The sequence below is a fragment of the Geotrypetes seraphini genome, chromosome 4, assembly GCF_902459505.1.
Source record: "Geotrypetes seraphini chromosome 4, aGeoSer1.1, whole genome shotgun sequence".
In the NCBI taxonomy this organism is placed as follows: domain Eukaryota; kingdom Metazoa; phylum Chordata; class Amphibia; order Gymnophiona; family Dermophiidae; genus Geotrypetes; species Geotrypetes seraphini.
The window spans coordinates 23,206,676-23,221,046 of NC_047087.1; the positions used below are offsets into that span (position 1 = coordinate 23,206,676).

The 14,371-nt window shown below is 46.8% G+C and overlaps 1 protein-coding gene across 1 annotated transcript; it reads right to left on the reverse strand.

Annotated features, from left to right (window-relative positions):
- Positions 1-513: 513 nt before the first annotated feature.
- LOC117358832 (protein phosphatase 1 regulatory subunit 3E-like) lies at positions 514-3,315 on the reverse strand. Its single transcript, XM_033940579.1, has one exon. The coding sequence runs from the start codon at positions 2,693-2,695 to the stop codon at positions 1,721-1,723; it is 975 nt and encodes a 324-aa protein (XP_033796470.1). The 5' UTR covers positions 2,696-3,315; the 3' UTR covers positions 514-1,720.
- Between the last annotated feature and the right edge of the window lie 11,056 nt (positions 3,316-14,371).

Below are 14,371 nucleotides of genomic sequence, written 5' to 3' on the forward strand. Positions count from 1 at the left end.
AATTGTCGGCGCGCGCTTTTGTCTTTCGCGCCGTTGTCTATGAACCAACTCAAAGTGCTAGATTTAGGGCTCCTTTCACCAAGGTGCGCTAGCGTTTGTAGCGCACGCAAGAAATTACCGCTGCGCTACGCAGCTAGCACTAACTCCAGCTCAATGCCGGCGTTAATAATAATAATAACTTTATTCTTCTATACCGCCACAATCTTGCGACGTCTAGGCGGTTAAGGTCTAGCGCGCGTGCTATTCCGCGCGTTAAAGCCCTAACGCGGCTTAGTAAAAAGAGCCCATAGAATCGAGGGCAAATGTATAACCAGTTGTGAATTAGGAAGAGACTTGCTCGGTTTGCTTAAGATTAAATAATGGTCTTTTGCAAAGAGACTTCACGAACCCCCCCTCCCCCCCAACCATTTTTTTTCTCAGGCTGGAAAAGCGTTTGAGCAAGTTCGTGGAATATTTGGATGCGTCTTCTGGAGATTTACACAGAGATGGGCAAAAACATATGATTTCGTTTTATTTATGTAAACACTTGTGACCTGCTTTTCTTTCCACGGATCACGCTCACCCCTGCATTTACAAACTAGAGAACTGCATTTTACAAGCATGAGCACTGTGGACACATCTTTGAGGTCAACCCTCCTCATTTCAGCTCCCTCCATCGCCCCTTTCCTTATGAGCTATCAGTTGCTTATTATCAATCATAGCAATCCCTCCTCTGCACATGTTTTCTGTATTATACGTGCCTTCTAATCTGCACAGTGCAAGAAACAAATCCCTCTTAATAGTTGAATTTCTATTTCTTCAGGTTACAGTCAAGTATAAAACCAAAATTCATATTAGTACTTTGTAATATTAAAATAGAAAAAAAAAACCCATAATTTACATAAAAATACCACATTCAGTTCCAGTCTCCTAGGTCACCTTGCATTTTGATCGTGATTTGACGAAATGACACGCACATCCCTGCCTAGACTGCCAACCTTCGACTGGAGGACCCACTGTGGATTTTCAAAGGACGGCCAAGAATATTTTAACTCTTTTTCTCTCGGTGGCTCACCACTGCTCTTTGAAATCTAAGGCTTCAAAAATATATGCACAATTTATAGAGGACTCTGTCGTATACAAAAATATCCTACTAACCAAGAAATACGTCTTTGACATCTAGGCGCGTATGGAGCAGCCCTAATCCTTTACAGAAGCAGTAATTACGCCTTTAATAAAATAAATTCTCAGAAACCCTCTCTTTCAACTGCTCTGTGACGATGCGTTAATTGTTGCAGCCCCTTTAAAGGGCCGCGAGTTCAACGTACGTACTTATAGCTGGGCTGCATGAGAACAGACGATGCCGGTAGTTCAGTCGTAACTGTGTTGGTGACGGAGGGATGGAAGAGCATTTAATGAGAGCTCTTATGGAATGAAGGAGGTGACGACGGAGGATGCTGTGTGGGCTCTCCCAGCCCTAGAAAGAACCTGTAGGATGGGAGTTGTGGATGATTCAGAAGGTGTTTGAAGCAGGTGCAAATGGCTGGGCTGGTGATGGGAGATCATGAAATGAAATGGATCTAGACGTTTAATGAGCTGGATGCGAGTGGTCCTATGGGCATTAAATGAAATGGATCCAGGTGCTCTCTGGGTCAGGGTATTAAACGTATCCAGGTATTCTTCAGGCTTCAGGAATGCAGCTCCGGGCCCTGGATGGAGGGTAGAGAGAGAGACCGACGGACTAAATGAAGTGGATCCAGGCGCTATCCAGGTCTCCGGGGGGTGAGACTCGTAGCTTGTGGCTCTGCACTTTGTAGTTACCACCACCGTTGTTGTCCCAGTACTCGGCACCAGCCACGCGGTAGCGGATGGCAAACTCTAGCATGCCCCCGCGTTCCAGTAGTACTGGGGCCACAAGGCGGAAGGAGAAGCTGTCGGTGCAGCTCTCTCCACTGCTGGAAGATCCAGGCTGGTAGTAGGCAGCCGCCTCAGAGCACGTGACCCAATGGTCCAGGCTGTAGCGCACGGCCACCGCCTTCTCGAAAGATACGTTCAACACTCGCACCAGGCCACTCAAGCCAAATCCGTCCGTGCGCAGCGCCTCCAGGCACACCCGCCGTTGCCTCACCCGATCCAGGAAGTCTGGTGCCGCACCAGGATTGGTGGCAAAGAGCGGCTCAAGCAGAATGGATTGCAGGGCACCGGGCATCACACTCAGTTCACTGCCGGCCGGCGCCGATTCGCGGCACCGTAAACCAGCCACGACTCGCGGCGGCACAAAAGGCTGCTCAGCGTCACAGAAGTGGCGCACGGAAATCAGCTCCAAACCTAATGAGTCGGCAAAGCGTACCTTCTTGCGGCGTGTTGGGCTCTGAGCAATTTCTAGTGGCGCCTGACAGCAGCGTTGGGCTGGCGTGGGCAGCGACTTGGCTCGCCGGCGGGAGCCAGGGCTCTGCGGAGATGGGCCCGGGTCCCGGCCCCGGCTCACTTTCTCTGCGGTGCCGGTCCCAGGCTGGCTCCCAGCTGGAGACAGTGGCTCTTCCTCCTCTTCTTCGTGCCGGGGAGTCCACTCAGATAACGCTGAACATACCTGCGGACTGGCTGGAGGCTGCTCAGGTGTGCTGCCATAGAGCACGGCGCTGCAGCTGAAGTTGCGGGGCAGGTACAGGCGTGGGGCCGGCACAGGCACGGCTGAGTGCACCGCGGCCTTCTCCATGCCGGCCACCCCCAGGGAGTTTGGGGGTCGGGGTGAAGGCTGGGAGCAGAACGTCTGGGGAACCTCAGCTCAGATCTGAGGATTCAGTCATACACGCTGAGCCTGCGGGAACCAAGACTTGGATCGGAAGATATAGTCATACCGGACCTGGCAGTCAGAGTTGGATAATCCTGGGGTGCAGTCAGGCTTGGATAATCCTGGGGTGCAGTCACATGAGCCAGATATAAACAGAGCAGGCAGTTCCTTGAAGTGCAATCATAGCCTGAGCTGGCCGAAATCTGGGTAGGGTATCTCAGGAGGCTCAGGTAATAAGCAGGGCTGGATATCCCAGGGCAAAACCACAGGCTGAGCCCACAGTAGTCAGAGATGGGGGTCCAGAAGACGGTGTCCCACGCTGAGCCGGCAGCAAGCAGAGCTAGATGCCCTAGGGCTACAGAGCTGGAGGTGATCCGAGCCCAGTGAAGTCACGCGCAGGGCAGGCAGTAAGCAGAAGTGGGCATCCCTGGGTGCAGTCGCCCACAGTGATCAGAGATGGATGCCCGGGGGAGGGGGAGGGGGGGGGCGAGCAGTGATCGGGGCTGAGCGTCTCCCGGAACGTTGGCAGGGCTGAAGCCGGCAGAGCAGAGCCCGATCACGAAAGCCCGGCTGCCGGCGTCCCGGGCACTGCAGATACTGCGAGGGCCGGGGCGGGGCCAAGGAGCGCAGCCAATCCGGTTTCGCGTGACGTCATCGGCCGGTGACGCACGGCTGCTGCCCGGGCCGGGGGTCTCGGAGCCGCGGGAGCAGAGGAAAGGGCTTCCCCCGAAGAAATGTACCGAGCTCGTCCTGGGAGGGTGACGGCGAGAAAGCACTTCGGGGTCTTTTTTCAATGGTTTTGAATGCCTTAATGAATCGTTAGCTCTCCCATGCGACTTTAACAGACTCTGTTAGCAAGAAGGAAGGAGCTGTGGTATTCCAATGGGTAGCTGAACTGGAAACGTAATGACAGTGCTGCTGCTACTACTATTATTTCCATAGCGCTACCAGACTGTTCAGAGTCACAAAGAAGAAGAAAACAGTCCCTGCTCGAAAGAGCTTACGATTTAAACAGGATGTCATGGATACAGTTAAGGGGAACGGTTAATCTGCTGGGTGGGTTGGACAAGCAAGCCATTGTGACGTCACGGATGAGGTTGGCTCTTATTGGTGGAATGAGGCATTATGACATCACAGTCTCAGCTCTGCTTCCCAAAGACTGAAACTCTTCACACTGCTACTACTATGAATTATTTCTATAGCGCTACCAGACACACACAGCGCTGTACAGAGTCACAAAGAAGACAGTCCCTGCTCAAAAGAGCTTACAATCTAAACAGGATGTCGTGGATACAGATAAAGGGAACGGTTAATCTGCAGAGGAGTAGGGTTAAGGATTGAAGGGAAAACAGCAGAACCAGAAGCATAAACATTTATATTTGGAAACACAATTTGGTACATAAAAATCATACATTAGCACATGAATAGATCATCATTTTGAAACAAAAAGGATTTTAAAATCTTTCTAAATTTAAGATACTACCCACATGAATGCAGTCTAACATAGTAACATAGTAACATAGTAGATGACGGCAGATAAAGACCCGAATGGTCCATCCAGTCTGCCCAACCTGATTCAATTTAAATTTTTTTTTTTTTCTTCTTAGCTATTTCTGGGCAAGAATCCAAAGCTTTACCCGGTACTGTGCTTGGGTTCCAACTGCCGAAATCTCTGTTAAGACTTACTCCAGCCCATCTACACCCTCCCAGCCATTGAAGCCCTCCCCTGCCCATCCTCCACCAAACGGCCATACACAGACACAGACCGTGCAAGTCTGCCCAGTAACTGGCCTAGTTCAATATTTAATATTATTTTCTGATTCTATCTAAGTGGGAGTAGATTCCACAGTTTTACTAATTCGTATTGAATAGATAAAGATAACTCCCTAGTAGCTTTCACATTTTTAAACACTGGCAATTTTAGTTGAAAAAGGTTTTTCATTTGATATTTAGTAACGAAACCTTGCAACAACATTACCTATTCTTTTAAGTAAATAGGTGCATTGCCTGTTAAGATGAACCTTAAGAATTGCCGCTGCTGGGTCAGACCGGTGGTCCATCGTGCCCAGCAGAACGCTCACGCGGTGGCCCTCTGGTCAAAGACCAGCGCCTTAACTGAGACCAGCCCTACCGGCTCAGCAGGAACTTGTCTAACTTTGGGCTCCTTTTACCAAGCTGCGCTAGCGATTTTAGCGTGCGCTACATTGCCCCGTGCACTACACACTAATGCTTCCATAGAACTGGCGTTAGTATTTTTCTTGTAGCGCAGGGGTTACTGTATGGCTCCAGAAAAAGGAGGACGGATTGAGACATTCAGGTTTTACTTCCTTTAAAAACAGGGAAGTAAGAAGGATAGATAGAGATATCTGGGGTTTATTTCCATTGAAAGCCATGGAAGTAAAACCCGGATGTCTCAATCCATCCTTCTTTTTTTGGAGTCATACTTTAGGCAATTTACAAAACAACATACAAAATAAATAATAACCATAGAACATAGACTCTCCTACATCCTCCAATACGAACATATTCGTTTCATTCGCATAAATGCATTATCCCAGAGAACAGGGGTAGGGGACTCCGGTCCTTGAGAGCCGAATTCCAGTCGGGTTTTCAGGATTTCCCCAATGAATATGCATTGAAAGCAGTGCATGCAAATAGATCTCATGCACATTCATTGGGGAAATCCTACCCCTGTCCCAGAGTATCGCAAACGGTGTGCTGCGGCACACCAGTGTGCCGCCTGAGATTTCTAGTGTGCCGCGACACACTGGTGAGAAGGAGAGTCGTCCACACCAGCTGCCTGCCTAAAGGACGTGCTTCTCGCGGCGAGAGGCACATCCTGTAGGAAGCCTGCGTGTTCTACTCTCTTCCTGGTCGGCATCTCTCCTCTTCTCCCTGCACCTCCCGGGAGCCCTGTAACGGCGTGGTCGCGGCAAGATGGGCCTCCGCGCATGTGCAGACGCTGATGGAACGACATCATGCATGCACGTGATGTCATCGCGCCAACGTCTGGGTGCCTTCCGGCCGGGGCACTGCATTTAGTGTGCCGCCGGCCGGAAAAGTACTGCATTATCCTATAACTAAGGGCCTGTTTTACAAAGCCGTGCTAGCGCTCGCAGCGCGGTAAAGGCCCCGAAGCCCATAGAGATTTAAAGGGCTTCGGGGCTGTTGCCGCATGGCTTTGTAAAACAGGCCCTAAATCTTCATGAGGTTTTTTTTTTTAAAAAAAAAAGTATAACAATTTTTATTGAAAGAATCAAATAATCAGTACAATAGGATAATACAAAAATGCATTCAATACAATAACAATCACAATAATATTTCATACAAATTTAAATCATTCTTTCAAATTTAATTTCCATATGAACTAATTCAATCTTATCTACACCCCCCTTAATTCCATCCCCGACCTCCCTATCTTTTCCCCTAAATGAAATCCCTCAGCCTGGATGAAAGTTGAAAAAATAAAGAATTAAAATAAATAACTGGAATGTAATTATTAAACCTAATTTTCATAATAAATCATTGATAACCAAACTTCGTATTTTTGGTGAAAAATTCTGAATATAAGGATCCCAAACCTCCATAAAAATATGAGTTTTTTTAGGCGAACCTCGAACCTCCCAACTCTCAAATAAAAATAAGCGATGGAATTGATTCCTCCAATGCCAAAAACGTGTCACCTACTATATTTTTGTTCACATAAGTACATTAATGTTTTTATATTCATATAATTTACAATGTTTTTAAAGTTTAGATTTTCCTTTTAATTTTATTTTGTTTATACACTGCTCTGATTCCTTTGATTTAAGGGTGGTATAGTAGATGCCTGAATAAACTAAACATGGAGATGCTAGGCTACAAGGGTGGGGGAGAGAGAGAAGGGTGGAGGGATAGGGAGGAGAGAAGCTGGGTATGGTGAAACCATGTGGGTAGAAACAATGGGGATTATTAAGGAGAATGAGAGGAGGAGGTTGAGTACAGAAGATAGAAATATCAAAATGGGGAGTGGGTGAAGGAAGAGAATAAGAGGCCTATCAAGAGAGTGAAACTGGGAAAAGGAGAGAGTTAGGGGAGAGGGGCTGAACAGGAGGTGAGCAAAGGAAATAGAAAGTTGATAGGTAGGTGACAAATAGAAAGAAAGGGATAGAGGACTGGAGGGTGAGAAGGAGAAGGAGATCTGAGGGTACCGATGCAGATAAAAAAAAAGGAATGGAGGAAAGAGCTCACAGGGCGAGATGTGTTGTGAGGGAATGGAAGAATACAGAAAGAGAGAGGGGAAAAAGCATATGGACAGCAGCAACTGGAAAGAGTTAGCAAAAAGACAAACAGGAAGACAGAAAAGGGAAACCAGGACCAATGTGACTGGAAAAATAAAATGCTTAGAAAAGTAAGTTGGGGGGAGGAAGTCTTTAATTTTGAATGTATTAACTGGAATAATATGTACATCATGGATGTTTTTGTATTTTTGTTCAGTATAAAAGGAAATGCATTTCTGTTTTCACTTTTCAGTGTTGTGTACATGCCAAGTTGGACTTCTTAGAGTTTCCAGTTCAGTATTTGTTTTTTCATATTTCTATTTCTAATTTTGATCCCTTGCTCTGTATTTGGTGAGAGTCTGTCTGTGCTTATGTATAACAAGATGCAGTATTGTGCTTGCATATAGTTTCTGTGTAGAAATCTGTGAAATCCTGGTCCCATTCAAATTTGTCCTGGGCCAGATGACTACAATAAAACAGTTTCTGGAGGTTGAGCTGGGTGCGGGCCGGGGTCGGGTCAATCCCAGTAGGCTGTGGAATTTAAGGAACCCCCTTCTTGTCCATCCCTTTAAACAGTTCAAAAAATAGAAGAAAGAAAAGTGTTCACTCCAAGTCAAAAAAAAATTAATTCAAGCTGGAACTCTTTGCTGATAAAATGTCAGTAAGTTCAAATGACATAAGAATTGCCGCTGCTGGGTCAGACCAGGGGTCCATCGTGCCCAGCGGTCCGCTCACGCGGCGGCCCTCCGGTCAAAGATCAGCGCCCTGAGACTAGCCCTACCTGATTACGTTCAGCAGGAACTTGTCTAACTTTGTCTTGAATCCCTGGAGGCAGGGCCGGATTTTCCTATAGGCTAACTAGGCTTCAGCCTAGGGCCTCAAGATCAAGAGGGGCCTACATTCAAATTGTTAGCAAAATTAAAATTACACTATTCTAAAAACAGTGAACCCTAAAATACTGAACCGAAAATAAGGAGAAATTCTACGCTTCGGGATCAGAACCGGCTCCGGCCGCAACGGGGCGCCGACTCGGCTCTCCCTTTCTTTTTCTCGCCCTGGGAGGAGGATCAGGGAGGGAAAGACATCAGTCCGGAAACAGCTTGGCAAAGCCCAGCCCTGGGGGGAGAGAGGCAAAACATGGATCCGTCAGGACAGGGTGGCCCAGACTGGCATCGGAGGGGGGGTTTAATGGAAGGCAGGATGGCATGGGGGGGTGTTCAATGGAAGGGGGATGGGAGGCAGGCGGGCATCGGAGGGGGATGAGGTGAGGAAGGACGCACTGGGGGCACTATGGACATAGGAAGGGGCAATGTTTTGTGTTATGTTTGATTAGTTATTGTTACAAGTACTATATATGGTGCTGAGAATAAATGTCCAAATAAGTGTTCTCGACTTTTTTTTATTTATTATCCGTGTCACATTTTTTATAAAGGTTAGTACCAATAACAACATGTTTCATTTAACATATTGATATATATCATAGTAATGATGTATTTTATTATCTCTCATGTAATTTACAAACTTAAAAATGGGAGGTGAAAGGGCCTCATAAATGGAATAGCCTAGGGCCTCTTTTCATCTAAATCTGGCCCTGCCTGGAGGGTGTTTTCCCCTATGAGAGACTCCGGAAGAAATTGGAACAAATGAAATCTTCTCAGTGGGAAATGGGGAATAGCAATAGTTTCTGTCTTGATTGGCATTAAATATTCAGGCAATTATTTACAACAGTTTACTTTTTTGTCCTTTTCTCCTTCAATCCCTATCCTACTCAGCAGCTCCACTGAAGGCTATGTCCCAACTGGGTTTTTCCCAGGCAGCAACTTGAAAAACCCTCAAATTTATGGAATAAAAATTGTCTCTTGGAGCTTCTCCTGAGCCCCCCCACCCCCAGCTCACTCTGTCAGCATCCTCTGCTATTTTTATTTCTCCATAGCCTTCATGATGATGCTTCAAAGAACACTCCCTTTCCCTCCTCATAGGTCAATGGCAGGAAGTATGAGAGACCAAAGGCCAGTAATACAAACACTTTCCCCCCCCCAATTCTCCTCTCCCCAGTGACATCTATTGTCATGCTTTACTGTGACTTAATACCATAAACACACTGTAAAACTTTCAACATGTCAATTTACTGGGTTCACCATTCCCCCAGACACCAATCACTTCTCTCATCTCCTGGCAGGTTCTTGCCTGACCACTCAGTTATCCCCTGTGCAGTGGCGTAGTGAGGGTAGGAGGTGCCCAGGACATTGGTGCCCCCTGTGCCCTCCTCGACACCTTTCCGCTCCCCCCACATTACATTCACGCCACATGTTCCTCAGAACTTCTTTAAATCTTTGCCTGCACGAGCAACTTCTCCAGCCTGCTGCCCGTGCTGGTGTTGGCTTTCCCTCTGACATCACTTCCTGCGACCCAGAAGTGATTTCAGAGGTGACCCAGGCTGGCGATGAAAATTTACAGATATGGGGGAGGGAAAGGAGGGCGAAAACATGGCTGGGGTGTGTGTGTGTGGAGATGTGCCGGTGCCCCCACCAAGATGGCACCTGGGCTGACCTTCCCCCCCCTTAATGCACCACTGCCCCTGGCAAATCACACCCAGACCTCTGTACTCTCATTCCCCAAGTGGGTATCAGTCCTGCTTGTTCTGTTTTCACTAGTAACAGATGTATTAATGTTCTAGGGTCCAATGATGCCTATTCTTAAGGAGGATTCTTGCTGTTTAATTGATAGGAATTAGTGCTACTGTTATTTGACAAATTTGCTATATGTATGTTGAAATGGGATTTTTTTTTCAGGATTTGTATTATTTCATAATGTGCCTGGTAGTACATTTATATTGCTATTTCTCAGATGAAATGAGAATCACATTACACTTCTCCCGCGAATGCAGAAAAAACGCGAATAACTTTTTCATATGTTATTCGCTGTTTTCTCAATAACATGGTGGGAGACCTGGCCTGTTCCTGAAGGAGAGGCAAAACACGGTGAAGAAAGTGCTGGGAATCAGCGATTTTCTCTGTAAATGCTTGGAATCAGTGATTTCTCTATGCAAGCTGATGTGATTTTGGGGGAGGAGCCAGCAAGCTAAAAACCGCAAATAATCAAAACCGCGAATACAGAGGGAGAAGCGTACATTTTTTTGTACAATGACTTGTGTGGAGAAACGTCCTAGTTCTGATCTGCACCCGTTATTGCAGGGAAGATACGTATACTCAACAGTCCATGCTTGTCATGCGCGCAGTGAGTCACATAGGCAAGCGTTGTCTGCCAAGTGTGTCCTGACTGAAAATAGATTGAGAACCAATGCCCTAGAGCAGTGTCCCACAAATGTTTCTACTCGGAGGCACAGTAAACTCCAGGCCACGGCTGGAGGGCACCCAGAAATACACCAACATCAACATGATGATGTCACACATGTGCGATGCCATCACATTGACGTTTGCACGAAGTCCTTCAAGATGGGGCCCTGAGCTGCCAGTGTGTATGTGTTGGAGGGGGGGGGGGTGGAGGTGTGCAGGAGCAGGAGAGGCATGGAAAAGAGGAGAGGCACTGGCGAGAAGAAGAGTTGCGTGTTTTGGCTGACTGCCTACAGGACTTGCCTCTTGCCATGAGAGGCACGTCCTGTAGGCAGTCAGCCAGCGCTAGTACCTCTTCTCTTCACTGGCGTCTTGAGGCACACTCAGAATCTCGCTCCGGCACACAGTTTGTGATACACTGCCCTAGAACCTCAGCATGAATTTGCAGGACAATAAATAGGAAGAAACACTTTTGGGAACATAAGAACATAAGAAGTTGCCTCCACTGGGTCAGACCAGAGGTCCATCTCGCCCAGCGGTCCGCTCCCGCGGCGGCCCATCAGGTCCACGACCTGTGAAGTGGTTTCTGACCACTTCTATAACCTACCTCAAGTTCTATCTATACCCCTCTATCCCCTTATCCTCCAGGAACCTATCCAAACCCTCCTTAAACCCCTGTACAGAGTTCTGGCCTATCACATCCTCCGGAAGCGCGTTCCATGTGTCCACCACCCTCTGGGTAAAAAAGAACTTCCTAGCATTTGTTCTAAACCTGTCCCCTTTCAATTTCTCCGAGTGACCCCTAGTGCTTGTGGCTCCCCACAGTTTGAAGAGAGTTGTTGTACCAACTTACAAGGTTTTTTTTGCACATTTTTCATCCATTTTTCAAATGGTATCGAAGAATTACAAACTAAAGAAAGCTATACAATCATTTTGTAGTGACACAGTAACATAGTAGATTACGGCAGATAAAGACCCGAATGGTCCATCCAGTCTGCCCAACCTGATTCAATTAAAAAAAAAAAAAAAAAAATTTTAATTTTTTTTCTTAGCTATTTCTGGGCAAGAATCCAAAGCTCTACCCGATTCTGTGCTTGGGCTCCAATTGCTGAAGTCTCCGTCAAAGCTCACTCCAGCCCATCTACACCCTCCCAGCCACTGAAGCCCTCCCCAGCCCATCCTCAACCAAACGGCCATATACAGAAAGAGACTGTGAAAGTCTGCTCAGTACTGGCCTTAGCTCTTCACTATTATTTTCTGATTCTAGATCAGGTATGTCAAAGTCCCTCGAGGGCTGCAATCCAGTTGGGTTTTCAGGATTTCCCCAATGAATATGCATGAGATCTATTTGCATGTACTGCTTTCATTATATGCTAATAGATCTCATGCATATTCATTGGGGAAATCCTAAAAATCCAACTGGCTTGCAGCCCTCGAGGAGGGACTTTGACACCCCTGTTCTAGATCCTCTGTGTTCATCCCACACTGTTTTCCTCTCCACCACCTCTCTCGGGAGCGCATTCCAGGCATCCGCCACCCTCTCCATAAAGTAGAATTTCCTAACATTGCTCTTGAATCTACCACCCCTCAACCTCAAATTATGTCCTCTAGTTTTACATTTTCCTTTCGCTGGAAAAGATTTTATTCTACGTTAATACCTTTCAAGTATTTGAACGTCTGAATCATATCTCCCCTGTCCCTCCTTTCCTCTAGGAAATTCATATTCAGGGCTTCCAGTCTCTCCTCATAGGGCTTTTTTCATTTGCAAAGCAAAACACCAAGCAAATCTTTCCAAATGTAATAATAATAATATTCATATTTTCTATACCACTATTATTGCACTAGGCAGATTTAAGCAGTTTACAATCTATAAGATCTCTGCGAAGAGAGAAAAGAAAGCCAATGTGTGGATATATGGGTTCATAGACAACCACGCAGAAGACAAAGGCGCGCACCAACAACTGAGCGCAAGATGGAGGCGCGCGCCAAAAATAATTACTGTTTTTAGGGGCTCCGACGGGGGTTTTTGTTGGGGAGCACCCCCAGTTTACTTAATACAAATCGCGCCGGCGTTGTGGGGGGTTTGGGGGGTTGTAACCCCCCCCACACATTTTACTGTAAACTTAACTTTTTCCCTAAAAACAGGGAAAAAGTGAAGTTTTCAGTAAAATTTGGGGGGTTACAACCCCCAAACCCCCACAATGCCCCCACAACGTGGCGCGATCTGTATTAAGTAAAGTGGGGGGTTCCCCCCCCCCCCCCCCCCCCGTTGGAGCCTTAAAAACAGTAATTTTCTTAGGCGTGCGCCTCTGCGCTGCACTCAATTGTCTGCTTGCGCCTTTGTCCTGGCACGCTTTTGACCTGACACCGGATATATGTGGCTGGCATTTTAGATAGTATGTCCAAGTCAGACTTTGGACATGTCCCACAAGATGTCTGAAAGTCGGAGTGGAGAATCCTCCATTTTTGAAACCACTAGACATCCACATTGTTTTTGAAAATCACCAACTTAGATGTCTTGGCCGCCAGGACACCTAACTTTTTGGGACATTTTTGACCACAAAAATGTTCAAGTTCAAAACATCCAAATTCAGACCATTTGAGTGTGGAAAGAGCCAGCATCGTAATGGACTGGCCACATTGACATGCCAATAGAGCAGTGGGGCACCATAGAGGGTACTGTTGTGAACTTCAAAGGGTGCCAAAGTAACATAGTAAATGACGGAAGATAAAGACCTGTGTGGTCCATCCAGTCTGTCAAACAGTCACATTCATTATCAACACACCAGTAATTATTTGTTTTACTTGCTACGTTTCAGTATAAGATGTCTTTTCTCCCCATCCCCCGAGATAGGTAACACCTGTACTCAGAAGATTTGAATGTGGCATAAAATAGATATCATTGCTCTTGATCCTTCTTGCCGCATATGGGACAGAGACCATAGAAATCTGACCACTATTGGCTACTCTGTCCCACACTACCCTACTTCTGGAATTATCATCACAGCTAACTCCAGCCCCCCTCCCCCCCGATCCGCCTTGCCATATATTGGACACAAACTGTAGAAGTCCATCCAGCATCATCTTCACTTCCTCGTTGCTGGGCTTCTATTTAAGCAGCATTCTTGCTGTATCACTCCATGGTATGACCTTACCTGGAGTATTGCATTCAATTAGAAACATAGAAACATAGAAAGATGACGGCAGAAAAGGGCTATAGCCCATCAAGTCTGCCCACTCTACTGTCCCACCCCATTAAGTCAGAGTGCTGCTCGACCCACGTAGAGATCCCACGTGGATGTCCCATTTATTCTTAAAGTCGAGCACGCTAGTGGCCTTGATCACCTGCACCGGTAGTTTGTTCCATTGATCCACCACCCTTTCTGTAAAGAAATACTTCCTGGTGTCACCACCAAATCTCCCTCCTCTGAGTTTGAGCGGGTGCCCCCTTGTGACTGAAGGTCCCTTAGGAAAGAATATGTCGTTTTCCACCTCGACACGACCTGTGATGTACTTAAATGTCTCAATCATGTCACCCCTTTCCCTGCGCTCCTCTAGAGAGTAGAGCTGCAACTTGCCCAGTCTTTCCTCGTATGAGAGACCCTTGAGTCCGGAGACCATCCTAGTGGCCATTCGCTGGACTGACTCAGCTCGAAGTACATCTTTATGGTAATGTGGCCTCCAGAATTGCACACAGTACTCCAGATGAGGTCTCACCATGGTTCTGTACAGTGGCATTATGACTTCAGGTTTATGGCTGACGAAGCTTCTATTGATACATCTCATCATTCGCCTTGCCTTGGATGAGGCCTTCTCTACCTGTTTGGCAGCCTTCATGTCTGCACTGATGATTACTCCCAAGTCCCGTTCTTCTGAAGTCGTAGCTAGTGTTTCTCCATTCAAGGTGTATGTTCTGCATGGATTTCTGCTGCCGAGATGCATCACCTTACACTTCTTTGCGTTGAAGCCCAGCTGCCATGTTGAGGACCAGTTTTCCAACTTGATCAGATCCTGCGTCATACCATCCGTGAGATCACTTTCACCTACTA